The sequence below is a fragment of the Ovis aries genome, chromosome 14 (assembly GCF_016772045.2).
Source record: "Ovis aries strain OAR_USU_Benz2616 breed Rambouillet chromosome 14, ARS-UI_Ramb_v3.0, whole genome shotgun sequence".
NCBI classification, from domain to species: Eukaryota; Metazoa; Chordata; class Mammalia; order Artiodactyla; family Bovidae; genus Ovis; species Ovis aries.
Window position 1 is genome coordinate 1,279,850 of NC_056067.1, and position 25,907 is coordinate 1,305,756.

Consider the following 25,907-nt stretch of genomic DNA (forward strand, 5'->3'; position numbering starts at 1 on the left):
TTTTCATGTGCATGTTTTCCTTTTAAAATTGTATTTCAGACAAACAGGAAAAGGAATTCTGTAACAGACAACAGTTATGATTCAAATGAAGCCCCTGCATTGCCATCCCAAGAGACACTCCCCTGAATTTTAGTGTTTATCTTCCCCATAAATGCTTTTAGTGTGTATAGACTTTTCTTAAAAACAAACTTAACAAGCCTCAGGATTCTAGACTTTCCTATGTCCATCTTCAACATCTACACAGTGTGAGACTCCTGCTAAGAAGGAAACTAGTTTCCAAAGTAGGGCATGGAGCGAGGAATCAGGGATTTTAAATTCAACCGCCTGCATCCTGCCTCCTCTGAAATCATGGTGAACACCCATCTCACGGTTCGAGGATTCAACATCACAAGGTTAAGAGCCTTCTGCCCAGTGCCTGGTCTGTGGCGAACGTTTGATTAAATACCAGCTATTATTATTATTCCTATTCCCCACCGCCCAGCCCCCGCCCCCGTTGGGGGGTCGGGAGAAGGAGACACCTAAATACGGGAAAGAGGCTCTCACACCTACGCTCAGAGATACTCACATCACGCACAGGCAGAGCAAGCCGAAAGCGCCCTAAGGCGCGGCCACGTACCCGGCCAGCAGCCCCGGCCATCGCCACTCAGCATGGCGGTTACCTCTGCCAACTGCCGCTCACAACCAGAGCCTCATTGGCTGATGCATGGAAGCCGGTCCCACCAGCCAATCAGAGGAGGGGGCAGCAAGCCTTGCGCCTGCGCACCTGGGTGCCTAAATTTCCTTTACTGTTCAGTTCAGTTCAGTCGCCCAGTCGTGTCCGATTCTTTGAGACCCCATGAATTGCAGCACACCAGGCCTCCCTGTACATCACCAACTCCCGGAGTTCACTCAGACTCACGTCCATCGAGTCAGTGATGCCATCCTGCCATCTCATCCTCTGTCGTCCCCTTCTTCTCCTGCTCCCAATCCCTCCCAGCATCAGAGTCTTTTTCAATGAGTCAACTCTTCGCATGAGGTGGCCAAAGTACAGGAGTTTCAGCTTTAGCATCATTCCTTCCAAAGAACACCCAGGGCTGATCTCCTTTAGGATGGACTGGTTGGATCTCCTTGCAGTCCGAGGGACTCTCAACAGTCTTCTCCAACACCACAGTTCAAAAGCATCAATTCTTCGGCGCTCAGCTTTCTTCACAGTCCAACTTTCACATCCATACGTGACCACTGGAAAAACTATAGCCTTGACCAGATGGACCTTTGTTGGCAAAGTAATGTCTCTGCTTTTGAATATGCTATCTAGGTTGGTCATAACTTTCCTTCCAAGGAGTAACCGTCTTTTAATTTCATAGCTGCAGTAACCATCTGCAATGATTTGGGAGCCCCCAAAATAAAGGCTGACACTCTTTCCACCTCTGCTGTTACTGGCAGGTAATAAAGTAACTCTTTGTAAAGGGTTGTGAGATTTAGTGTTTACTGCACGCTCAATGCTTAATAGATGTTAGGTGTGATGATGGTCATTAATACTTTACTGTCAAGTTAAGTGACTTTTTACTAGCTTTTGAGCTTGACCTTCTGTGTTTGTTGTTTAGTTGCTAAGTCAACTGACTGGCTCTACTGCAACCCCTTGGACTGCTGCCCACCAGGCTCCTCTGTCCAAGGGATTTCCCAGGCAAAAATTCTGGAGTGGTTGCCATTTTCTTCTCCAGGGGATCTTCCTGACCCAGGTATTGAACACGGGTCTCCTGCATTACAGGCGGATTCTTTACCACTGAGCCATCTAGGAAGCCCCAGTTGTATTCTCTTTTACACAAAAATGTTACAGGAAGAGGGACTCCTAGGGCTGGAAAGGGGGATCTTGTCTAACACTCAGAAATGAATTGTCCAAGGAGACCTATGTGCTTACGAGGTAAGAGACTTTATTGGGAAGGGGTGCCGGGGTGGGGAGCAGGGGATGCAAACCCAGAAGAACTGCTCTGCCAAGTCTCAGGTTTTATGGTGAGGGAATTAATTTCCTGTTTGTCTTTGGCCACTAATTCTGTCTTAGAGTCCTTTCTGGATTGTGCAGGCATTATTCAGCCAAGATGGATGCCAGCAAGAAGGATTCTGGGAGGTGGTAGGACACGTGGTGTCTCCTTTTGACCTTTCCCTAATTCTTCCGGTTGGTGGGGGCTTGTTAGTTCCCTGTTCCTTATCAGGACCTCTTGTCTTTAAATACTCACTCAAATGGTTACTACAGTGCCTGGCCAGGGTGGGTGGTTTCAGTCAATGTTTCCCCTAACAAAAAGGATAAAATTTTTCTGTAATATTGAGACCAAACAGGAATCTGTGGGGCCATCCTGGGCACACAAGCCTTTGTAGGAACTACAAAGTCTCCTTGACCTCCCTGAATTCCAAAGGGTAGATTCAAACATTTGCTAATCAGGGAAGGGAGGGACTGTGGAAACAAGAGAAGAGCAGTCTAGAAACAATAGTGCAGTTTTTGGGTAAGGTCCTGGTTCCTCCTCAAGGACTATGCATACAGTATCTTTGAGTTCTCGGGCAGGAACTAAGTCCCTCCCCTGCCAGCCCCCCACCCCCAACTTCTGCCTGGGCATAAAATTCTTAGAACACCACCCTGTTACCACCAACCGATCAGAAGGGAGTCACACACCCTGCAGCCCTCACCCCAAATTTTGTCATAAAAAACTCCCCCAGACCATCAGGGAGTTTGGGGTTTTTGAGCACCATCTACCTGTTCTCCTTGCTTGCCCCTGCAGTTAACCTTTCTCTGCTCTAGATTCCCACGTTTTGAGTTGTATGGCCTCACTGAGCAGTGGGCATGCAAACTTGTGTTCTCCTAACCTATCTTTAGGGATGACCAGCACAATTTTATATTCTTGTATTTAGATATACAAGCTGATGTAGGTTAATACTGGAGATGACGCTGGGAAAGACTGAAGGCAGGAGAAGGGGATGACAGAGGATGATGAGATGGTTGGAAGGCATCACTGATTCGATAGACATGAGTTTGAGCAAGCTCCAGGAGTTGGTGAGGGACAGGGAAGCCTGGCATGCTGCAGTCCACGGGGTCACAAAGAGTTGGACGTGACTGAGTGACTGAACTGACTGAGACTCAGGGCGAGAGAGAGAGAGAGAGAGAGAGAGAGAGAGAGAGAGAGAGAGGGAGAGAGAGAGAGTCACTGAGTCACACCCTTTTGGAAGTTTGAATTACTTTTAAGGGGCATTTCTTCCTGGTTTTCTGGGTTTCCTTTGGCCAGTGATTTTGATTCGTCTGATTCACAATCCATATTTTGTGTATCTCAGGATCCTTCCCTGTGTACTCATGCATCTCTTAGCCAAGATGGACTTTATAGAAAAGGCATATGGGTAGAAAACATCCCTTGACATAATTCCTCTTTGACCTCCAAGGAACCTTTTTTGCACATAAGTGGTCAGGGAGTTCTCTTGACTGTGAAAATAAGAAGTATGTATCTGGGTAGGACCCAGCCTCCTCCCTTCATTGTCCCACTATGCTTGTCTTGGAGTTTCGGTCCTTATGGAATGAATCTCCAATTGCTTTATCCTGGGGCTGGTGGGGGCGGGGGCGGGGGGCCACGAGGGGGGGTGGTGGGGGCAGGCATCTACCTCCTGTCTCAGAGGTTAAGATCATGGGTTTTGGAGTTACACACACACAGGTTTGAATATTGGCTCTTTAACTTTTTCAGTGTGTACCTAGGCAAAACAGTTACCTCATCTCCAAATGGGATGCCAGTTGATCTGCCTCATACACAGTCAAAAAATTAAGCAAAATATAGTCAAAGCTTTGGTTTTTCCAGCAGTCCTGTACCGATGTGAGAGTTGGACCATAAAGAAGACTGAGCGGTGAAGAACTGATGCTTTTGAGAGTTCCCTGGACAGCAAGGAGATCAAACTAGTCAATCCTAAAGGAACTCAACCCTGAATATTCATTGGAAGCTGATGCTGAAGCTCCAATATTATGGCCACCTGATGTGAAGAGCTGACTCACTGGAATAGACCTTGATACTGGGAAAGATTAAGGGCAGGAGGAGAAGGGGGCAACAGAGAATGAGATGGCATCACCTACCCAATCGACAGGAATTTGAGCAAATTCCAGGAGATAGTGAAGGACAGGAAAGCCTGGTGTGCTGCAGTCCATGCGGTCGCAAGGAGTCAGCACAACTGAGCAACTGAACAGTAAAAAGGAAATGTTTACTAATACTTTGCATATAAATATTAACTATTATTTTTCAAAGGCAAATGGAAGACCAGAGGCCAATTTAATTGTCTCTCAAAGAGTAAGTTATTTCTTCCACACCAAATCCAAGGTCTGACAAGGACAAGCGTGTCCACTGGCATAACATATCAGAATCCGCATACCATTCTATAACAACACAACGGACACAACTAGATAAGAGCTGTGACCTCTACCAAGCACACGTCACTGTCTCCCCTCATCAGCCAAATCAACCACTAGGACCTATCCTGTGTGCTCAATTGTGTCCCACTCTTTGTGACCCCATGGGCTGTAACTCGCCAGGCTCCTCTGTCCGTGGGGATTCTTCAGGCAGAAACACTGTTGTGGGTTGCCATGCTCTCCTCCAGGGGATCTCCCCAACCCAGGGATCTAACCGAGGTCTCCCGCACCGCAGGCTGATTCTTGACCGTCTGAGGCACCAGGGAAGCCCACGACTTAATCTTACGGATACTGAAATGTCGGTTTCCAGCAGTCCGCAACCTTACTCGTCACGTGATGGGCCCCAATCCCTTCTTTCCCTGCCATTGCGTCAGCCAGAAGTAGAGCCGCCTTCCCAGGAATCAACGAAGAAGCTGATACGTACTCCAGTTGACTGGCATGTGGCTTGACCAATAACGTCTCGGGAAGGCAAGGCGCGGCGAGGCACTTTCCCCTGCGCTCTCTGGTTGGACGGGGCGGTGCGTGCTGCAGGCTGCCGGGGCTTGAGGCCCGTGCCACTGCGCGTCTGTGGGAACAGGTAACCGAGGGTCCCGGGCAGTGGGCTCTGAGGGAGAAGTCAGGCACTGCGACCCCGGGAGAAGCAGACTGGACTGAGAGAGTTCTGCCGCGCCGAGATAGCGGCTGGGCCCGGCGTCTGGTCCCTGGGCCAGGTCCTGTGAGGCCTCTGGTACCGGGGCCCGGGCCGGAACCGAGGCTGAGGCGGCCGCTGGGCGACCCTGCCGCCGGGAAGTGGCTTTTTGTCAGACCCCTGGAACGCTGGGGTGACTTTGGCCTTCTGTGGCCTTGCTGAGGACCGAGACCCTGGAGGGATCATCGTGGTCGCCGACTCCCGATCCCAGGCGGGGGTTTTATATGCCCTGGTTTTAATCCCCTAGGGGCGGGCGGGGTTGCCCGGTAGCGTGGTCAGGACGGGTAGGATCAGGCTGTGTAGGATCAGGCTGTGTGAGCCGTTCCCTCGGTTGTCCGCGCCCGCCCCCTAGTTCTTGACGGTAGCTGAGTAACTGATTCTAGTCCAGGCCCTTCTGGAGGCACTTGCCATGCCCGTCACATTCAGCGATTGCTGTCTGTCAGTCTGTTTCCGCTGTGCTTTAAGTTCATCCGCAGATCGCTCTTAAAGGATTCCTATAGCATGAAATACCTAGCAACCACTGTACTGGATGCTGAGAACATTCCCGTAGTGAAGAGCAAAACCTCCATGATTCCCACTGGGCTGGAACTTACAGCCTCTTGGGGAGATGGACAACAAGCCCTGAAATGCATGTGGGAATTATGGCAGAAGGCACCTGGGGCTCTGAAACTAAAACAGGGAAAATCTGATCAAGAAGGAGAGGCCTTCCTTAAATAAATCTTTTTGAAGTTGAGATACCAACACTGAGAAATTAGGAAAAAGCAAAGAGGGAAATAGGGTAATCAGCTTACTTGGTAAATGAAGAGCATATTAGAAAGGTCCAGTGGGTGGAACCTTAAACCCAGAGGCTGCAGCTCCTGCTGGGGTATGGAATCCAGTCTCCTCTGTGCTACTTCCTATCCAGTGTAACCTTCCTGTATATTTATATTAAATAAGTGAATGAGCTGTGGTGATACAGCCTTTAATAGTCCCAGCCTCCATAGGGCTTTACATCAATGTATTGGCTCCTTTTATATCATACTGCAGTTACTTCTGGGTATGACTGTCTCCCCATTAAGGGTGTAGACTCTCATTCATCTTGGTTCCCAGCATATAGTATGGATTCAGTATGTTGAAAGAGTAAGCAGAGATGGAAAATCCATATGTCATTTGGAATGGAACTGTTCGTGTTTCTCTGGCACATTTAGAGGAGGAGCAACGAACATTGTACAACAGCTATGATGCTGTTGCTCCGTCGGAGTTAGCACCTTGCATTCACTGTTGCCGCCATTATTAAGATGCTTGAGCCATGTTGAGGCGGGTCGAGGGGGAATGTGGTGTGACAGAGTTTCTAGAAACTGTAGCCTTGACTCCTTGGCACCAACAGAAAGTCCTCAGCTGTGGACATTTTAGTCAGTTCTTTGACTCAAAGGCCTTTTTGTTTGAATAATGGGTTGATTGAGTTGTGACTAAATCAATTGAAATTGTGATTAGACATAAAATCTAAGAGTCACAATCTCATCATGTTTGCTGTATACATCTTTCTTGTATCTTCCTCCTGAGAAGGAAGAAAACTTTGAGGTAAGGGATGTACAGTAATAGTATCCAGTTTGTTCCAGTTTACCAGTTGCTTCCAAATACAGGAGGCGTTTTGAACCACACACCCCAGGTGTAGGCAGGATAGGTACTACTGTTTTATAAGAAGGGAAACAAGTGTAGGACAAAGTGACTTTAAAGGTTAGAGTTAGGTCTAAGGTTAGAGACATTTTAGATAATATTGTGAATGAGATGGTTCCTTATTTTTCCAGACAGCCAGAGCTGTATGGCAGTACAGCCCCATGCCACTTCTGTCTCACCCGCCTGTCAGAGAAGCCATGTAATATATATGAAAGAGATTGGAAACTGTAAATCTGTTTTAGTTCCGGATTTCCCCCTCTTCTGAGTCTCTTTCTCTTGCACAGATTCTGAGCTCCGCCTCCTTACTGCAGCTGCAGCATCCCCACTCCCAGCAGTCTAACAGCTGGGAGGACAGCGGTTTCCCTGTTGGCTTCTGGAACTGAGTTGAGGCAGGTGTATTCCTGCCACTTGCAGATAGTCTCTTTTACAGATAAGCCCATCTCCAGGTCCGTTGTTGCTTGCAACAGCCTCCCCAAGATGGTCAGGCCAAACCTGGAGGCTCTGGCTTTGGCGATAGTGAAACTTGGCACAGTTCTAGACATGTGGGTGAAGACAGAGCTGGAAGGTTCCTATCGAGTACAGGCCTCTTGATGGTGAAGTAAAGTAGCTCCCTTAAAGACTTGGAGCTTGGACTGGAACCCAGGTCTTCTCCTGAGCCTCCCCTATCCCCAGTGGACTTTGCTGCTAGACCATGAGGTTTTATTCTCATTTCCTAATTCCTGACCTAGGGCTTGGCACAGTGGGTGCTCCATACATTTTTGCAGTGAATAAATGCCTGAAGAAACCACCTCCTATTCCACTTAATGTGTTGGTGTATTGAACTTGAGGTTGGCCCTGGAAGGAAGAGCATATGCAGTTGTCTGCTAGCGCAGCACGTTTTGCTTCGATGATAATTTTACCCTTGGATATTACAGCATAGAGGTTTTAGGATCACACAGCTTACCCATGTCCTGCTTTGACTTGGCCTGAGAAGCTAGGAGTCTTGGGTAATGCTTACTTATCTCTTAGTTTCACTTCCCCTCATTTCTTTCATTTTTTCCTTTGGTTAGTTCCCTAGGGTTATTTTCAAGATGGACTCAACCCTAACAGCAGGTGAAATCCGGCAGCGTTTTATAGATTTCTTCAAGAGAAATGAACACACCTATGTTCACTCATCTGCCACCATCCCTTTGGACGATCCCACTTTGCTCTTCGCCAACGCAGGCATGAACCAGGTAAGGTTGTTTCCCCCTTCCCCTTGCCTTTTTGTCCACGTAGGAGGCAGCAAAGCAGCCCTGAAGTCCTACAGAATCCCAGTTCTGTCACTTTCTGTGTAGTCCTTATGTTGTTGAGCTTCCATTTCTTTGTGTGTGAAAAGAGAAAAAATAATAGTGCCTGTCTTTAGGTTGCAATGAGGAGTCAATAAAGTAATGCACTAAAAGTGTTTACCATAGGGACTTACCTACCTGATGGTCCAGTGGTTCAGACTCCACATTTCCGCTGCAAGGGGCTCGGGTGAGGCCAAAAAAAAAAGGTTTAGCATAGTATTTGAAGTAGGTACTTGAACATTAGCTATTGTTATTTTTAATTATGATGAGAGACCCTGATACTCATGGATTAACCTTGTATGTCTCTCACGGAAAATACAGCCTGCATCTAGTCTGTAATGTTTTGCCGTTTTTTGTTTTTTTTTTTTCCTTTCCTAAGGAAAAAGCTGTGTTTTATTAGAATCAGAGTCTGGGTTAATCTTGCTGAGCCCTGAAGAGACTTGTTAACTCAGGTGTTGTGGTTCTCCTTCATCTTCTTATTGTCTTTGTATTTTTCTTTATAAAATAAGTCAGTTCTTCAGAATTCTTTTAAGGCTTTGCTTTCATTCCCATTCTAGGCCATGCACTGTTTTATTGATTTTTAATTTTTTCTTGAAGCTCCTGCCACCAGTGTCAATTTGGATCTACTGCTAAAGAAACTTAGTGGGGCAATTGACCTATAAAAGATACTTGAAAGTTTTATTTTAGGAGACAAGAGTTTTCTCTTGAAATAGTGGGAGCATCACAAGTTGATAAAGGTGTTTCAATATGCCGATGACATGAAAAACTGTTTAATTAGTTGGAAGTGGCTTCAGGTTAGTTGGTGCCCTCAGGGCTTTCCTTTGGAGGTTCTCTGGGTGCCCCACTTAGCTCGATGGGCCCACCAGCCATTAGGATGACCCTCTCTGGGATAAGCTGACATTTTCTTTTGTCCCAGGTCTCTTCTCTGGCTTTGAAAAGTGGCAGCAATGGAAACATTTTCCACCTTGTGTAATGTGAACTGTGAAATTATAAAAGTGTTTTCCATTATGTGTGTGAATCCCATGCATACACCTGGAATTGAGGGTGCCAATTTTAGGTGGATTCTTTCAAGGTGGTGTGTTTTCTGGAACACTGAAACAGTCCTCTTCTACTTAGGCATACCTAGGCTTTGTCTTCTCCCACATGAACTGACTGTACGTGGCAGAAGGACCACAAAGTCCAAGGTTGATAAACATTGCCTGACTAACTGTAACTAGTAGACTGCATGTAGCACCTCGTATACACCAGGCACTGTTCTGTGTCTTACATACACTAACACATTTGATGCTCACTCCGTACCATCCCACTGAGGCACTGAAGGCTCGGGTAAAACTGCTTAAGCTCATGAGACTGGTAAATGCTGGAGCATGGATTTGAACTCACAGAGAGTCATTTGTTTAACTTATGTGCTCTATTGTTTAGTTGCTAAGTCATCTCCAACTCTTTGAGATCCCATAGACTGTAGCCTGCCAGGCTCCTCTGTCAGTGGGATTTACCAGGAAAGCATACTGGAGGGGGTTGCCATTTCCTTCTCCAGGGATTGAACCTGGGTCTTCTCAATGGCAGGCAGATTCTTTACCACTGAGCCACCACAGAAGCCCCTTACCTGTTCTGCTGCCTCTTAATCAGAAATACCTTTTTTTTTTCCCTTGATTGTTTGTACATTTTGAGTTAATATGTGTTAGGCATCTGCTTGCTCTATCCAGGTGCTGGTTATACAGAGCTAAGTAAGATAGTTTTTCCTTTAAGGAGTTTGTGGGCTAGTGCGGGACTATCCAGTAGAACTTTCTGCAATGATGGTAATTCTGTAGCTAATCACACATCAGCCAGGTGTGATTATGGAGCTAGTATGACCTAGTTGTGCTGATTCTACTCCTTCAAAAGGTCTCAAAAATTTTTTTTCCTTATCACCTTTACTACCAGGCCACCACATCAGGTTTGGAACAAATTCTTCTAGAAAGATGGTATGACTTGACTGTCAGAGACTTAAGAGGAAGCGCTGGTTTCACTGCATCAACCTTGACCGTTGTCCTAGATCTGGCAGGGCTTTCTGTCTCCCAATTGGTGTTACTGGCATTGATGGGAATCGCTGGAGAACTAGGGCCAGGGGGCGCTGCTGCAGCCCACAGGGCCGCCTGCCCCTGGTAGGTTTCGGTTTTGCAGGCTGGTCATCTCTGGAAATGGACAGTTTAACGTGTAGTCTCTTCCTGCCAGCATCCAACCACCTGATATATCTGCAGCTCTTTAAAAGTTGAAATGTTCCTTTTCTTTTTTAGTTCAAACCCATCTTTCTGAATACTATTGACCCATCTCACCCTATGGCAAAGCTGAGCAGAGCTGCCAACACTCAGAAATGCATCCGTGCTGGCGGCAAACATAATGACCTGGACGACGTAGGCAAGGATGTCTATCATCACACCTTCTTTGAGATGCTGGGCTCCTGGTCCTTTGGAGATTACTTCAAGGTAAGTTCAAAGAGGAGATCTGTTGGCATTTTGAGATTCAGAAGTGAAGGACATTTCTTAATTCTAAGACTTCCTGAAAGCAGTGCCGGTAATTTTATGATTTCAGTTTACATTTGGATTTCTTGTATAAGTTAATCCTGAATTTGACTATTTATGGTGAAGACGCTGCTTTGGCCCTCTTCTATTCATACTGAATAGATTTTGGTTTGGTCACATTCCACATCTTTTTGATCTTGTTGTAGGAACTGGCGTGTAAGATGGCTCTAGAACTTCTTACCCAAGAGTTTGGCATTCCAGTTGAAAGACTCTACGTTACTTACTTTGGTGGGGACGAAGCAGCTGGCTTAGAACCAGACCTGGAGTGCAAACAGATCTGGCAAAACTTGGGGTAAGAATGCAGCTTGCATGTTGAGAGTATGAGTATGAAAAAATAAAATGATTCCTCCTCTCAGTGCCAGAGTGGGGTCTTAGGACTTGGAGTGCATTGCCATTTCCTACGGAGAAGGCTATGGCACCCCACTCCAGTACTCTTGCCTGGAAAATCCCATGGACAGAGGAGCCTGGTAGGCTGCGGTCCATGGGGTTGTGAAGAGTTGGACACGACTGAGCGACTTCACTTTCACTTTTTACTTTCATGCGTTGGAGAAGGAAATGGCAACCCACTCCAGTGTTCTTGCCTGGAGAATCCCAGGGACGGAGGAGCCTGGTGGGCTGCCGTCTATGGGGTCACACAGAGTTGGACACGACTGCAGTGACTTAGCAGCCCCAGCAGCCATTTCCTATTTTAGGGTGTGAATTGGGAGGTGGAGCTGCTTGGGAGTAATTATCTTTTGCTGCATCCACTGTTTTCTTAGTAGGTTTACTTGATCATTCTGTTGTTGAAAGCCAACATGAAGAGGCATAGGGAGGTGACTTTAAATGATATGCAGCTTTTTAAAAAACAGTCATAATTGTCCTCATTTATGAAAATGAAGGAACATTTGCAAAGAAATTTGTTTAGTTCTGTGCATATTCAGCATAAACATTTCCACTTTTATGTGTTTCTTTCTCAGCTTCTCGAGATATTTGCATATTTTCACTTAGTTGTGATCATAACATGTGTATTTTATATTCTGTTGTAGTGACTCTTGAATCACATTGTGCTTCTTTAGCAGGATTTGATGCAGGCTTGGCATTAGTAATCGCCAAAGAGTGAGCTCTCTTTCTAGAAATGCGTAAGGACCTCCTTTTCTCAGGGATGCAAATCTGTGCAGAATCCTGTCGCTGGCTGTAACTGGGCCTTTCTTCCCGCTCTGTGCAGGCTGGATGACAGCAGAATCCTCCCCGGCAGCATGAAGGATAACTTCTGGGAGATGGGTGACACGGGCCCATGTGGTCCCTGCAGTGAGATCCACTATGACCGCGTTGGTGGTCGGGATGCGGCGCACCTCGTCAACCAGGATGACCCCAACGTGCTGGAGATCTGGAACCTTGTGTTCATCCAGTATAACAGGTCGCCTTGGGGTCCTGAACTGTTCCTGTTAAGAGCAGCAGCTTTCCTCAAGCTGAGTAGAGCAAGAGGAACTCAGAGCGCGTGGTTGTCTTCTCATCCCGTCTTTGGGGCCAGTGGGCCAGTGCTAAAGGCATAATTTGCTATAACTTGAACTGCTGTTCTAAAGTTCATTTCCTTGAAGCTTCCCTCACTCTGTAATGGATCCCAGATTATTTCTTCCCTTTTCCTCTGCACTCCCTTCTTCCCACCAAAATAGGCAGAAGCCAGTGGCAATCACAGCCTACAGACAGCTAAGTGAGTTTTACCCAGCAGGGAGAGGTGGCAGCTGGAGTCCGTGTTTCAACTTCCTCTTTCTGGATCTTGCAGGGAAACCGATGGCATTCTGAAACCTCTTCCCAAGAAAAGCATTGACACAGGGATGGGCCTGGAGCGACTGGTGTCCGTGCTGCAGAATAAGATGTCCAACTATGACACTGACCTTTTCGTCCCTTATTTTGAAGCCATCCAGAAGGTACCGGTCCTATTGCAGACTTGTGTGGAGGTTTCCAGGCTGGCTGTTAGTTCTGTCAAAAATAAAACAGTTGTATGCTTTGCTATGTGAGGGCACCTGTGACCATCTGCCAGCTTTATTGTTAATAACACAGTGTTCTGAAGAAGCGGGGGCCTGGTTAGAGGCTCTTCACTCTTGCCCCTGTCGCCTTTCTTGGGATTACAGGATCTGGCTAGATGCTCACGCTTTGTTCTTATCCATCCCCCGCCCCTAAGTCCTCTGGAACCTTCTAGGGTAAGGCAGCACCAGAAGGGCCGCTTCCCAGTGAGCTGCCTCCTGGTTTTTATCTGCAGGGCACAGGTGCTCGGCCGTACACGGGGAAAGTGGGTGCGGAGGATGCTGACGGGATTGACATGGCCTACCGAGTGCTGGCTGACCATGCTCGGACCATCACTGTGGCCCTGTCTGATGGTGGCCGACCTGACAATACAGGGCGGGGGTAAGTGCGTTACACATGGCGCAGCGTTAGGACTGACACTGAGTTTTTGGCTCTGTGGAACTTAAAGCCACACTTCATTATTGCTGTATCTGTCATCTAGGTAGTTGGACAGATCCTTTTTTTTTTCCTTTTTTAGGAATAGAGGGAGTTTCAGCTCACTGAGCAGAGTTCACTATATTAAATCTTTACTGCCAAGTACAAGATGATAAGGATTGTATTTAAGGTTGCCTGATAAGATATTGACAGGGGCAGGGTAGATACTAATTAACATGAGGCATCTCAATTATTGACAGGCAGGACCTGGTGGTGTGGGCATCAAGTCGGCCATCTGGTCTGTACTTCCTGCCTCCATCTCTGTTTCAGCAGAACAAGGCTGGAAGATAAACCAAGGTTACCCTTGATGTGTATTTGTGGATATGTAGTAATATCCACAAAACATGAGTTTTATGCTGGAATTAATGTTCACGACCTTGGGGGAATGCAAAAAAAAAAAAGCCTTAGGAGAGTCTCTCAGAGAGGCCTTTTGGTAGAATTCCAAAGGCCCTCTACAAAATGCTTGACTGGGAATGTTGTCTAGCAGGGTCTTGGGTTCTGCCTCTTACAGGTATGTGTTGAGACGGATTCTCCGCCGGGCTGTTCGATACTCTCATGAGAAACTCAACGCCAGCAGGGGTTTCTTTGCTACGTTAGTAGACGTTGTTGTCCAGTCTCTGGTAGGTGTATTTCCTGCTTACCTCTTCTGTACTAAAAGTGCATACCTTAATTGGGGTAGGGTGGGCGTTGTCACACTGTTAATGAGAATTTTTAGAAGAGTCGTGGTATAATCCTTGTCTTTATTGGCCTCAAATCTGTGTTTCCCATTTGCCAGGGAGATGCCTTTCCTGAGCTGAAGAAGGACCCAGATATGGTGAAGGACATCATTAATGAGGAAGAAGTGCAGTTTCTCAAGACGCTCAGCAGAGGGCGTCGTATCCTGGACAGGAAAATTCAGAGCCTAGGAGACAGCAAAACCATTCCTGGTAAGAACTGGTTTGTTCCTTTCTTCATCAGGCTGGTTCATCTTCCTGGAAGAGGCAAGCCCTTTCTCACAAACTTGACTGTAGACTCTTGTGTCTCCAAAGGCTGAGCATAGCCCGGTTAGACCGCTTTGGTGTGAAATGGGGTTTAATAATAAGATTTTTAAAGTAATATATTATTGTGGCAAAGTATTCAAACAGTAAAAAGTGAAAATCCTCTTTGACTCATTTTTCAGAAGTCACAATTCTTTGGAATTTTGCATATTACTAACCAGTCAGGACTTTTCTCAATTTGCATACAGATGTATATAGGGATGTGTGTGCTCAGGAGTAAAAATGGGAACAAATAGTATACAGTGTTTTACAAGTTTATTTTTTACCTGACAGGAAAGTTAGTTCCAAAAGTTTTTACTCTTTACGGAAGTATAATGTACAGGGTGAAAGCCTGGTGTATTTCCCACAAACTGAACACACTTGTGTTCAGATTAGGAAACAGAGCTTTTCTAGGGACGCTTTGTGCTTCTCTCAGGTTGATTGCAAAAGATGTGATGGGTTTTCTGATACAGAACCAAAACTGACTTGCGTGGCTCTTCAATTCCTCTTGTCATTGCCAGCTTCCTCCTGGAAGGGCTTGCGGTGGAAGAGAGGGAGGCTGCTTCTATCATTTTTTAATCTTTTAAAATTTATTTATTTTTAACGGGAGGACAGTTGTTCTATAGTACCGTGTTGTTTTCTGCCGTGCATCAGCCGTAAGCATACATGTGCCCCCTGAACCTCCTCCCTCGTCCCTGTCACTCTTACCTGCCTCCTTGGTGCTGTGCAGGGGATACCGCTTGGCTCCTCTATGACACCTATGGGTTCCCCGTGGATCTCACTGCACTGATTGCTGAAGAGAAGGGGCTGGTGGTGGACATGGATGGCTTTGACGAGGAGAGGAAACTGGCCCAGGTAAAGTGTTTATGGTGTGAGCAGGAAACTCGGCGCCAAGCAAGGCAGGACTTGGCTGCAAAGCACGAGTTTCCTCCCATTAAAGTTTTTGAAATTTCTGCTTTTCCCAAGACCAGTGAGTCTCAAGTGGGGGCGGTTTGGCAGTAATGTCTAAAGACATTTCTTGGGTTTCTCAGCTTAGGGGGCAAGCGCTGCTGCCACGTGGTGGGCCGAGGCCAGGCATGCTGCTCAGCCTCCTTCAGTGGACAGCCTCCCGGAGCTGGAGCTCCCGGCTCCAAATGTCATGGTGCTGAGATCAGAAAAACTCTGTTTCAGAGCTTTACGTGGGGCATGGTTTAGCAATTTCGAGTCTTTCAGAGTTCTTTTTCTTTGACACTAAGGTAATTTGTGCTTATTTCTCTTGCTGGCAGCTGAAATCACAGGGCAAGGGAGCTGGTGGGGAGGACCTCATTATGCTGGACATTTATGCAATTGAAGAGCTCCGGGAAAAGGGTCTGGAGGCAACGGATGATTCCCCGAAGTACAGTTACCATTCGGACTCCAATGGGACCTATGGTATATTCATTTGCTCATCTGGGGTGGTTTTCAAGCAATGCGTCTCAAGATTGGGAACCCAAAATATCCATGGTAGCCTCACCTGTAGCGCTCTGTGGTCATGTTGGGTAATTTTATACTCAGAGAGGCCCTTCATGATTAACTTTCTGTCTCTTTTATTTTGGAATAATTATAGATTCACAGGATGTTGTAAAAAAATAAATTTAACTTGAGATCCCTGTACCTTATACCCAGTTTTCACTAATTATATTAATATCTTAGGAAACAAGGAAAATGATAGTGACTGATAAAATTCATAATGGCTGATGAATTTTGTATCAGAACAGTAGTGTTCTGAAGTTAAGACTGTTCAAATACATAGGCACTACATGTTTTTGCTTTCTTCTTCTTCTTTTTTTTTAAAAATATTTGCTTATATGTCAGTGTTGAGTCTTAGTTGCAGTACTCCGCTCTTTAGTTGCAGTCTTTGGCTGCAGCATGTGGCTTCTTAGCTGTGGCATGGGAATCTGGCTCCTTGATCAGGGATTGAACCCGGGCCCCCTGCATTGAGAGTGTGGAGTCATAACCACTGGAGTGCCAGGGAAGTCCTATGTTCCTTTTTTCACTCCAGCAGGGATTCCCAAATCTATCCAAGGAAGCCCATAAAATGAATGTATTCTTTATGAATTGACCTTGGAAAGGGAATTTATTACTACTGTTAAATTCCTGCTTATCAAGTTCGAAAGCTGCTTATCAGCTTTCTGTTCAGTAGCTCCCATTTTCCCAGAATTGTCCCAGTGTTTCCTCACATCCTGGGAAATCCCTTGGTCCCAAGCAAACCGGGTCAGTTGGTCACCCCTGAGTATTGTGTACAAAAAAGATCTTCAAGACCAAGATAATCACGATGGTGTGATCACTCACCTAGAGCCAGACATCCTGGAATGCGAAGTCAAGTGGGCCTTAGAAAGCATCACTACAAACAAAGCTAGTGGAGGTGATGGAATTCCAGTTGAGCTATTTCAAATCCTGAAAGATGATGCTGGGAAAGTGTTGCACTCAATATGCCAGCAAATTTGGAAAACTCAGCAGTGGCCACAGGACTGGAAAAGGTCAGTTTTCATCCAGTCCCAAAGAAAGGCAGTGCTAAAGAATGCTCAAACTACCACACAATTGCACTCATCTCACGTGCTAGTAAAGTCATGCTCAAAATTCTCCAAGCCAGGCTTCAGCAATATGTGATCTGTGAACTTCCAGATGTTCAAGCTGGTTTTAGAAAAGGCAGAGGAACCAGAGATCAAGTTGCCAACATCCGCTGGATCATGGAAAAAGCAAAAGAGTTCCAGAAAAACATCTATTTCTGCTTTATTGACTGTGCCAAAGCCTTTGACTGTGTGGATCACAAGAAACTGTGGAAAATTCTGAAAGAGATGGGAATACCAGACCACCTGACCTGCCTCTTGAGAAACCTGTATGCAGGTCAGGAAGCAACAGTTAGAACTGGACATGGAATAACACACTGGTTCCAAGTAGGAAAAGGAGTACGTCAAGGCTGTATATTGTCACCCTGCTTATTTAACTTATTTGCAGAGTACATCATGAGAAACTGTGGGCTGGAAGAAGCACAAGCTGGAATCAAGATTGCCAGGAGAAATATCAATAACCTCAGATATCCAGATGACACCACCCTTATGGCAGAAAGTAAGGAACTGAAAAGCCTCTTGATGAAAGTGAAAGAGGAGAGTGAAAAAGTTGGCTTAAAGCTCAACATTCAGAAAATGAAGATCATGGCATCTGGTCCCATCACTTCATGGGAAATAGATGGGGAAACAGTGTCAGACTTTATTTTTTGGGGCTCCAAAATCACTGCAGATATTGATTGCAGCCATGAAATTAAAAGACACTTACTCCTTGGAAGGAAAGTTATGACCAACCTAGATAGCATATTCAAAAGCAGAGACATTACTTTGCCAACAAAGGTTCATCTGGTCAAGGCTATGGTTTTTCCAGTGGTCACGTATGGATGTGAAAGTTGGACTGTGAAGAAAGCTGAATGCTGAAGAATTGATGCTTTTAAACTGTGGTGTTGGAGAAGACTCTTGAGAGTCCCTTGGACTGCAAGGAGATCCAACCAGTCCGCTCTGAAGATCAGCCCTGGGATTTCTGTGGAAGGACTGATGCTGAAGCTGAAACTCCAGTACTTTGGCCACCTCATGCGAAGAGCTGACTCATTGGAAAAGACTCTGATGCTGGGAGGGATTGGGGCAGGAGGAGATGGGGGCAGGATGATATGGCTGGATGGCATCACTGACCCGATGGACGTGAGTCTGAGTGAACTCTGGGAGTTGGTGATGGACACGGAGGCCTGGCGTGCTGCGATTCATGGGGTTGCAAAGAGTCGGACACGACTGAGCGACTGAACTGAACTGAACCGAGTATTGTGCTCTCCAGTAGACCAGCATGTTAAGCCCTTTTGTGGAGTCTACTGGCTGGCTTCCAACAGGACAGTAGGCAGTTAGGACCTCAGGAGAGTTTGAGAAATAGAATCCAGCACAGTCCAGCTGAGAGTGTGAGAGGGAAATCATCTTCTGTGTTTTTCCCCTTGTGCACAGTGTTTGAGAGTGCAGTGGCTACAGTGATGGCTCTGCGCCGGGACAAGATGTTCGTGGAAGAAGTGTCCACAGGCCAGGAGTGTGGAGTGGTGCTGGACAAGACCTGTTTCTACGCCGAGCAGGGAGGGCAGATCTACGACGAAGGGTACCTGGTGAAGGTCGACGACAGCAGCGAAGACGTGAGCCAGCAGTTCCTCCTCGCTAGCTGGGGGGCGGGCGGCCAACCACGGCCTGCACCCCGACAGCCACTCTGGCGGCTGGGTGCCCCCCGGGCCTGAGGGGCAGACACCACTGCTCTTTGGGCTGTCCCACGGCCAGTGTTTCTGAAGCCATGGGCGCTGCTGCTTGTGCTGTGTGGCTTCATCACTGTCAGCTCGCGTCACAGCAGGGTCCTTGCAGCCAGGCTGCTTAGTGATCCTCAGGTCCTCCAGGCTCCCCTCAGAAATAAGGAGAGCCAGCTCTGACGGAGGAGGGTGGGGAACGGGACGGGATCCTCATCCAAGATGTGGCCCGTCGCTTGGCCACTGTAGGCTCTGTGGTTTTGGATGAGTTCCCAGACGGGTGGACTTGAGTTTCCTTACCCTGGCTTTAATTCTCTAAGATGCTCCCCAATGGAGTGTGTGTGTACACATACACATCTATTACATATTTAAAGTGCTGTGTGTATATAATAATATAACGGGTGTATGGTGGCTTGTATATATGTTAATGTATATACATACATATATATCATAATGTTATGTGTATAACATGCAGAGAGCGAATTCATATACGTTTATCTGCGTTTGCATGTATACATACCCATACGTGTGTACACACACACACACTTGGATGATTTAGTTAGTTGTTTATTGGTCTCCTCCTTGACTCTTAGAAAACTGAGTTCACAGTGAAGAACACTCAGGTCCGAGGAGGGTATGTGCTGCACATAGGAACACTCTACGGCAGCCTGAAAGTGGGGGACCAGGTCCGGCTGTTTATTGATGAGGTGAGTTGCTTTATGCTGGTCAGCACTGGATAGGATTCCTGATCCTCTCCCTCCCCCTTTTAAAAAGAAGTCAGCTTTATGGAGGGATAACTGGCATGTAGAATTATAAGATATTTAAAGTGTACATCATGGTGATTTGATACGTCGTGAAAAGAATTCCTCTTCCTCTGGCTTTAAATTGGTCCATCATTATTATCCCTTCTAAGTGAAATTATAAATCAGTAATTACAAGTAAGGTACAGGAGTAAATTTTATGAGGGCTATAACTGAAATTTAAATCTTAACGTCCCAAGTAAGACCACGGTGGCTGCAGTTGAGATCCTGTAGCTTCGTTTTCATGGATTGCCTTTCTCCAGCTTTACCTCAAATACTTCAGGAGCCAAGGATCCCATATTAAGAAACAGTTTCTAATGCAGGTGCCAGAGCTCCAAAATAATATTAGCATAAAACAAAGCGGAAATGTGCTTTTCACCTGAAAGTCCACACTGATGCAGAGACCCTCGCACAAAGTCAGAGGGCCTTGCTCTTCTTTGTTTGCTGTTCTTCCACCATTCCTGGGTGTTGCTCTTGATTTCATGTTCCAGAAAGGTTGCTGTCAGACCCATTCTCCAGACCAGGGCTTGGTGAGCTTTTTGGTTAATTGCCTGCATGCATGTGTGCGTATGCAGCTGCTCAGTCGTGTCTGACTTTTTGTGACCCCATGCCCCACAGACTGTAGCCCGCCAGGCTCCTCTGTCCGTGGAGATTTTCCAGGCAATACTGGAGTAGGGTGCCGTTTCCTGCTCCAGGGGATCTTCCCAACCCAGGGATCGAACCCGTGGGTTCCCTGCATCTCCTGCATTGGCAGGTGGATTCTTTACTGCTGAGCCACCTGGGAAGTTCTTGTAAAGTGCCAGATAGTAGATATTTTTGGTTTTCTGAACCATACAGTCTCCATCACAACTGCTGTTTGGCGCAAAAGCACTGTAGACAGTATGTAGACACACAGGTGGGCTGTGTTCTGGCGATAGAAACGGACCGCAGGATGGACCTGGCCCACAGGCCGTAACTTGCCACCTCCTGTTGTAGATGGTGGGAAGGGGGGGCGGGGTTGTGTTCCTTCCCTTGAGGGGGAATGTTGTCCCTTCTCACTGACTGGAATTGACCCTCCTGGCCACGGTTAGCTGTGAGGGACGCTGTAGGCTTTCTTCTGCTCAGCCGTATGTCCAGCTAAAGCCTTTAGGACTTGGGAAGAAGAGGAGAGTGGGTGTTGGGGACCGACCAGCGGTCCACCACCGACCTCTCCACCAGCCTGCTCTGCCCCGTGCAGCCCCGACGAAGGCCCGTCATGAGCAACCACACGGCCACTCACATCCTGAACTTCGCCCTGCGCTCTGTGCTGGGGGAGGCTGACCAGAGAGGCTCCCTAGTTGCGCCTGACCGCCTTCGCTTTGACTTCACTGCCAAGGGAGCCATGTCCACCCAGCAGATCAAGAGGGCTGAGGAGATCGCAAATGAGATGATCGAGGCAGCCAAGGTCGGTTGGATTACGCATGAACTGAGTCATGAGCTTCTCTCCTTCCTGCACCATTTATGGAGCTGCTGCCGCCCAAGTGCTCTCCCTCTATTGAACCGTATTCTGTCCTGTGAACACACGTGCTTATCACAGTGCTTCTCAGCTGCACTGGGTAGGGGGCAGTGCTAGTGTTCAGTGAGGGGTCTCTGCTCAACCTCCTCCTCAGGACAACCAGAGCCCTTCTAGTTATGTCTGGTTTATGTATAGCAGCATATCCATTTCAGATTGGGTGCATGGTTTAACAAAATAGTTGAAAATTCCTATTTTGAGCTCCTTGACTTTACATATGGGGCTTTATTCTAGGACATGATCAGCACAGCCAGGATCAGAAACCAGAGCCCTGCCTGTACGACCGCAGTCTCCCTGCTTCCTGCTGCACCCCCAGAGAAGATCTTTTCTCAGCTGTTTTTCCTGTCCTTTTCCCTTGGCAGCCGGTCTATACCGAGGATTGTTCTCTGGCAGCAGCTAAAGCCATCCAGGGCCTTCGGGCTGTGTTTGATGAGACCTACCCTGACCCTGTGCGAGTCGTCTCCATTGGGGTCCCAGTGTCGGAGCTGCTGGATGACCCCTCCGGCCCTGCTGGCTCGCTCACTTCTGTTGAGTTCTGTGGGGGAACGTGAGTACCTCGGGGGCAGTGGTGGACCTGCCGCTTACTAATTTGGGTTCCCTCGGAGGCTGTGGGTCAAGGGCTAGACCAGCTCTCGTTTGTCTGAGGTTGAAGAAGAGTCCTCAGAAATGCAGGTGCCAGCAGCTCTCCCAGAAGCCAGCGTCTTTGTGCTCCCATCACGCCCCTCGGTGTCTGACACCGACTTTACTGAGTGTGTGGGAGAACGCTCTTCTTAGGAGGAGGCAGGGAAAATGTCACCTTAACCCTTACCTCATGACTGTTTGCTCTGGTTCCCTGGACAGATGGCAAGAGAAGCCTGCGAATTCATGATTCAGCAGGGCCGTGGCGTATCTGACCTGGTCTTAGCTTCTTTCCATCGCCAGAGCCTCATATAGTTCCCTTTGTCAGCTGAAGGCGCATCTGGGGAATTAATAACCCCATTGTCTCAGAGCCCCTATGTTAGGCCGCACAGTAGACCTGACTCAGTTTGGCTGTGGGCCGTCACTTGTTTCTGCCAACTTGAAGATCTCTGTATCCCTTGAGGTCTTTTTGGAACAGTCTGGTGGCCTGGGAAATTCCTGCTTCCAAAGGAATCGTGGGGAAAAGAACATTCCTAAGGCCACAGTGGACCCATCCAGGGCCTCCTGTGAGTCTCTGACAGGTAGATGGCAGGTGGGGATTGGGGTCAGGGTCCTTGTGGATGACACAGTAAATGAGCATTTGAGGTGAGGTTCTCTGAGCAGTGTGGTTTTTGAAGGGGTTGTGGTAATATTTTAAAGGTAATCCACCGACACTCTCAGAAGGGACAGAAGATAACTGTCCTGTGAGGGAGAATTTTCTGCATCTAATGTATGAGAAAACTGAGGCTCAGAGAAGTAGCTCCTTGCTCAGTGTCAGCTCCAGCCAGGCCTCCTCTGACTGCCTTGCCCTTCCTGGCCAGAGCTGTACCCCGACTAAACATGAAGGGCCTTTTCCCCTGTTCCCCGAGGAAGCTTCCCTGGGAGCTGCCACCTCCTAGGGCTCCTGCTCCCAGCTGAGGGCTCCCAGGTGGGGGGAGGACCATGAACTTTGCTTTCTGCCATGCAGACACCTGCAGAATTCAAGTCACGCAGGAGTGTTCGTGATCGTGAGTGAAGAAGCTATTGCCAAGGGCATCCGGAGGATAGTTGCTGTTACAGGGGCTGAAGCCCAGAAGGTGAGCGGATGAGGCTGGTCTTTGGGCCCAGGCTGTGAATCCACAGGGCAGCTGGTCATGTGGCCGCTGTGGTCAGACTCGGAGGTCCAGCACGCCCTCCAAACATCCTCCAGTTATTCGTGACTGGGAGGAGAAAGCCACCATTACATGAGACTTCCTAGCTATCTTTTAATCTGTTAAAATGCAGGTAAGCTCTGCCGTCATGCATTCATGTCCAGGAGGGAGGCCGTGTTTTCCCGTGTTCCCCATGCCCCTGACAGTTTGCCGCCTCTCCCTGGGGGCATGTACCTAGTTTGAGACGCCTGGAGTAGGGGGGCAATTGCTCTGGGCATGGGGACTGGAGCTCACGCCTGACACATGCTGAGGGTTGACGAGTGGTCATTTCATGGGTGCAAAGGGCTGATGCGTGAGTTCTTGGTCACCCGTGAGCCCCAGATCCACTGGCCAGGTGTGTGAGGAGGGTGCTCCCTTCTGGGGCATGAGGCTCCAGACACCTGCTCCCGGAAGGAATAGAAAGGTCTGATGTTCTGGGGGCGTGTTGTGTCAGAGCCTGCCACAGTTTGCTGGCAGAATTGTCAAGTTCAAGGTTCCCTGACCCAGAGTTTACAACTCTGGTTGTCCTCACAGGCCCTCAGGAAAGCGGAGAGCTTGAAGAAATCTCTCTGTGTTATGGAGGCCAAAGTGAAGGCCCAGACCGCGCCGAACAAGGACGTGCAGAGAGAGATCGCGGACCTTGGGGAGGTAGGGTGGCCTCCCTCCACAGGTCGTGGTTCCCACGGCCGTGGGCGTTGGGACTGACTGCTGATGTCTGGCGGCCTGGAGAGGGGCTCTGTGGACCCTGGAACCTGCCTGCTGCCCCTGTTGCTGATGGCAGGAGAGCCCCTTCCAAGCACTAGTGGGCACTGGAGTTGAGGGCTTTGGGAGAGGTCCTGTGGGTGCCCACTTTCTACAGGTCTCCTGGTTTCAAGTCACTTTATGAGCATTTTATGATTTTGTATCTCTGAGACCTGGGTTCAATCCCTGGGTGGGGAAGATCGTCTGGAGAAGGGCATGGCCACCCACTCCAGTATTCTTGCCTGGAGAATCCCGTGGACAGAGGAGCCTGGTGGGCTACAGTCCATGGGGTTGCAAAGGGTCAGACATGACTGAGCAACTAACACTTTGACTTTCTCCTTCTGGACACTGGTTGGGGGACTTTGGTGTTCAAAGCCAGAAGGGTGGGATGGGCTGGGCTCACATCCTAGCTCCTGATTGTCCAGATCCCAGTGGTATTTCTGTTCTGGTTCCAGGCCCTGGCCACTGCCATCATCCCTCAGTGGCAGAAGGATGAATTCCGGGAGAATCTCAAGTCCCTGAAGAAGGTCATGGATGACCTAGACCGGGCTAGCAAAGCCGATGTGCAGAAGCGGGTGGGTCTCGGCAGTGCGGGTGGGAGGAGGATTCACCCAGCAGAGGCTGTGCAGGCTGCGGTCTGGGGGTCTGGGCCTCTGACCTGAGGCCTCTCTCTGGACTTCCTTCCGTGCAGGTGTTGGAGAAGACGAAGCAGCTCATCGACAGCAGCCCCAACCAGCCCCTGGTCATCCTGGAGGTGGAGAGTGGCGCCTCGGCCAAGGCACGCTGGGCAGGGCCCCGCGCTTCCCTTTGCCCTCTGCTGCTCTCCTCCCCGCAGGCTCCCCTCAGCCCTCTGGGGGCTGGTGTGTGCCCTGTGGCTCTGAGCCGAGGAGCTGCTTGAGGGCCCACCCTCCAGGACTGAGCTGGACTGAGCCACGGTGGGAGCCGGTGCTGGGAGAGCTAGGCTCCTGGAGGTGGATGGCCAGCCTGAGCCCGGGTGGGCAAGGCCCTGTACTGGGCCCTCATCCAGGCTCCAGGACCAGCACCTGCTCTTAGAAGGGGGAGGGGTGGGGCACCCCAAGAACTGAGTCCTGCAAACACGCTGCACTTGAGAGCGTGGCCCCCTTTCCCAGCGCCACGGCCTGATGCCAGCTTCTCCCCACAGGCTCTGAACGAGGCCTTGAAGCTCTTTAAGATGCATTCCCCCCAGACGTCCGCCATGCTCTTCACAGTGGATAACGAGGCCGGCAGGATCACCTGCTTGTGTCAGGTCCCCCAGGTCAGAGCACCCTGCAGTCTTGCTCAGGCAGCCCTGTGCTTGTGGGAGGTGATGTCCATAGCTCTTCTCAGGGAGCCTGATTTTTCTTCGTTGTTTGCCAAGACATGTGTGTGTGTGCGTGTGTGTGTGCGTGCACGCGTGCTTGCAGCCTGCTGGAGATGCCAGTCTGTTGCCCACCTGTCACCTCCCTAGTGCCCCTCAGCCTCAGGCCCTCCCCCCTGGTGCATACGTTTTACATGTGTGTGTGTGTGTCTCTGTGTGTGTGTGCCTGCGTGCGTGTATGCGTGTGTGTGTGCATGTGTGTGTGCATGCGTGCGTGCAGCCTGCTGGAGATGCCATTCTGTTGCCCACCTGTCACCTCCCTAGTGCCCTCAGCCTCAGGCCCTCCCCCCCGGTGCATACGTTTAACCCTGCTGGCTCTGCTGCTCCGTATGCATCGCCCTGGCTGTGGTACCAGCTGTATGATCTCAGCCCTGGCGGCATCCCTCGGGGCAGGATTGGGTGTCTGGCTCCAGCCCTCTCCTTGTCTGCCTTAATCCCGTTCTCAGTCCTGACTCCCGCTCTGCCTTCCTGTCTTCTAGAATGCAGCCAACCGGGGCCTGAAGGCCAGTGAGTGGGTGCAGCAGGTGTCAGGCCTGATGGATGGCAAAGGCGGTGGCAAAGACGTGTCTGCTCAGGCCACGGGCAAGAACGTGGGCTGCCTGCAGGAGGCGCTGCAGCTGGCCACCTCCTTTGCCCAGCTGCGCCTGGGAGACGTGAAGAACTGAGAGGGAAGGGCAGGTGCGCCAGGAGGCATCTCCCCCGCTCCCCGACCCAGGCACACCCATCCAGCCAGCTCTCCTTCCACCACAAGGACGTTTGAATCTTGAGACCTTTAAACAGTCCCATCTGTCCTAACCCAGCAGTAACCGGAACTTCACCTGAGAGCCAGCCTGTGACTCAACGCCCATGTTACATTTCTGCCCTGAGCACATCCGTGCCGTCCACCTAGAACTACTACCCCAGGATTGCTTTTTCATCATCACACTTGTGTCTGTAGAGAGTTCTTTGCAGACTCAGTGCTATGGGCCTCAAGGGAAGAATCATTTTCTGCTGCAGAGAATAAAAAGGCCATGTGCAATACTTGACAGGATACCGCCACGTGATTCTTTTACTCCTCCTCCCTTCTCACCCTCCCTCCTGTGATAACTTGTGCTTCCCTGGGTGTCTGTAGACTAGTGGCTGTGGTTCCAACTGGTTTCTGGTTGCGGCCCTTGCTGAGTCCAGCCCCAGACCCCTGAACTTTGAGAATAATGGTGCCTGGATTTGCGTCAAAACATCTATGGGGATGGCTCACAGAA

General features: G+C 48.8%; 1 protein-coding gene across 2 annotated transcripts; it reads left to right on the top strand.

The window, feature by feature from the left end:
• Nucleotides 1–4,912: 4,912 nt before the first annotated feature.
• On the top strand, nucleotides 4,913–25,699 carry AARS1 (alanyl-tRNA synthetase 1). 2 transcript variants are annotated; one of them, XM_004014903.4, is made up of 21 exons: nucleotides 4,913–4,985; nucleotides 7,802–7,966; nucleotides 10,336–10,524; nucleotides 10,767–10,912; nucleotides 11,825–12,016; nucleotides 12,383–12,527; nucleotides 12,860–13,005; nucleotides 13,610–13,718; nucleotides 13,874–14,024; nucleotides 14,845–14,969; nucleotides 15,380–15,524; nucleotides 18,113–18,291; nucleotides 18,987–19,100; nucleotides 20,410–20,616; nucleotides 21,087–21,271; nucleotides 22,349–22,457; nucleotides 23,085–23,198; nucleotides 23,747–23,866; nucleotides 23,983–24,069; nucleotides 24,454–24,567; nucleotides 25,149–25,699. In XM_004014903.4, exons 2-21 carry the CDS (start codon nucleotides 7,823–7,825, stop codon nucleotides 25,332–25,334), a joined length of 2,907 nt encoding a protein of 968 aa, XP_004014952.2. In that variant the 5' UTR covers nucleotides 4,913–4,985; nucleotides 7,802–7,822; the 3' UTR covers nucleotides 25,335–25,699. The 2 variants fall into 2 exon arrangements, with proteins under 2 accessions (XP_004014952.2, XP_060254203.1); XM_060398220.1 differs by having other exon boundaries at nucleotides 24,454–25,699.
• Nucleotides 25,700–25,907: the final 208 nt, after the last annotated feature.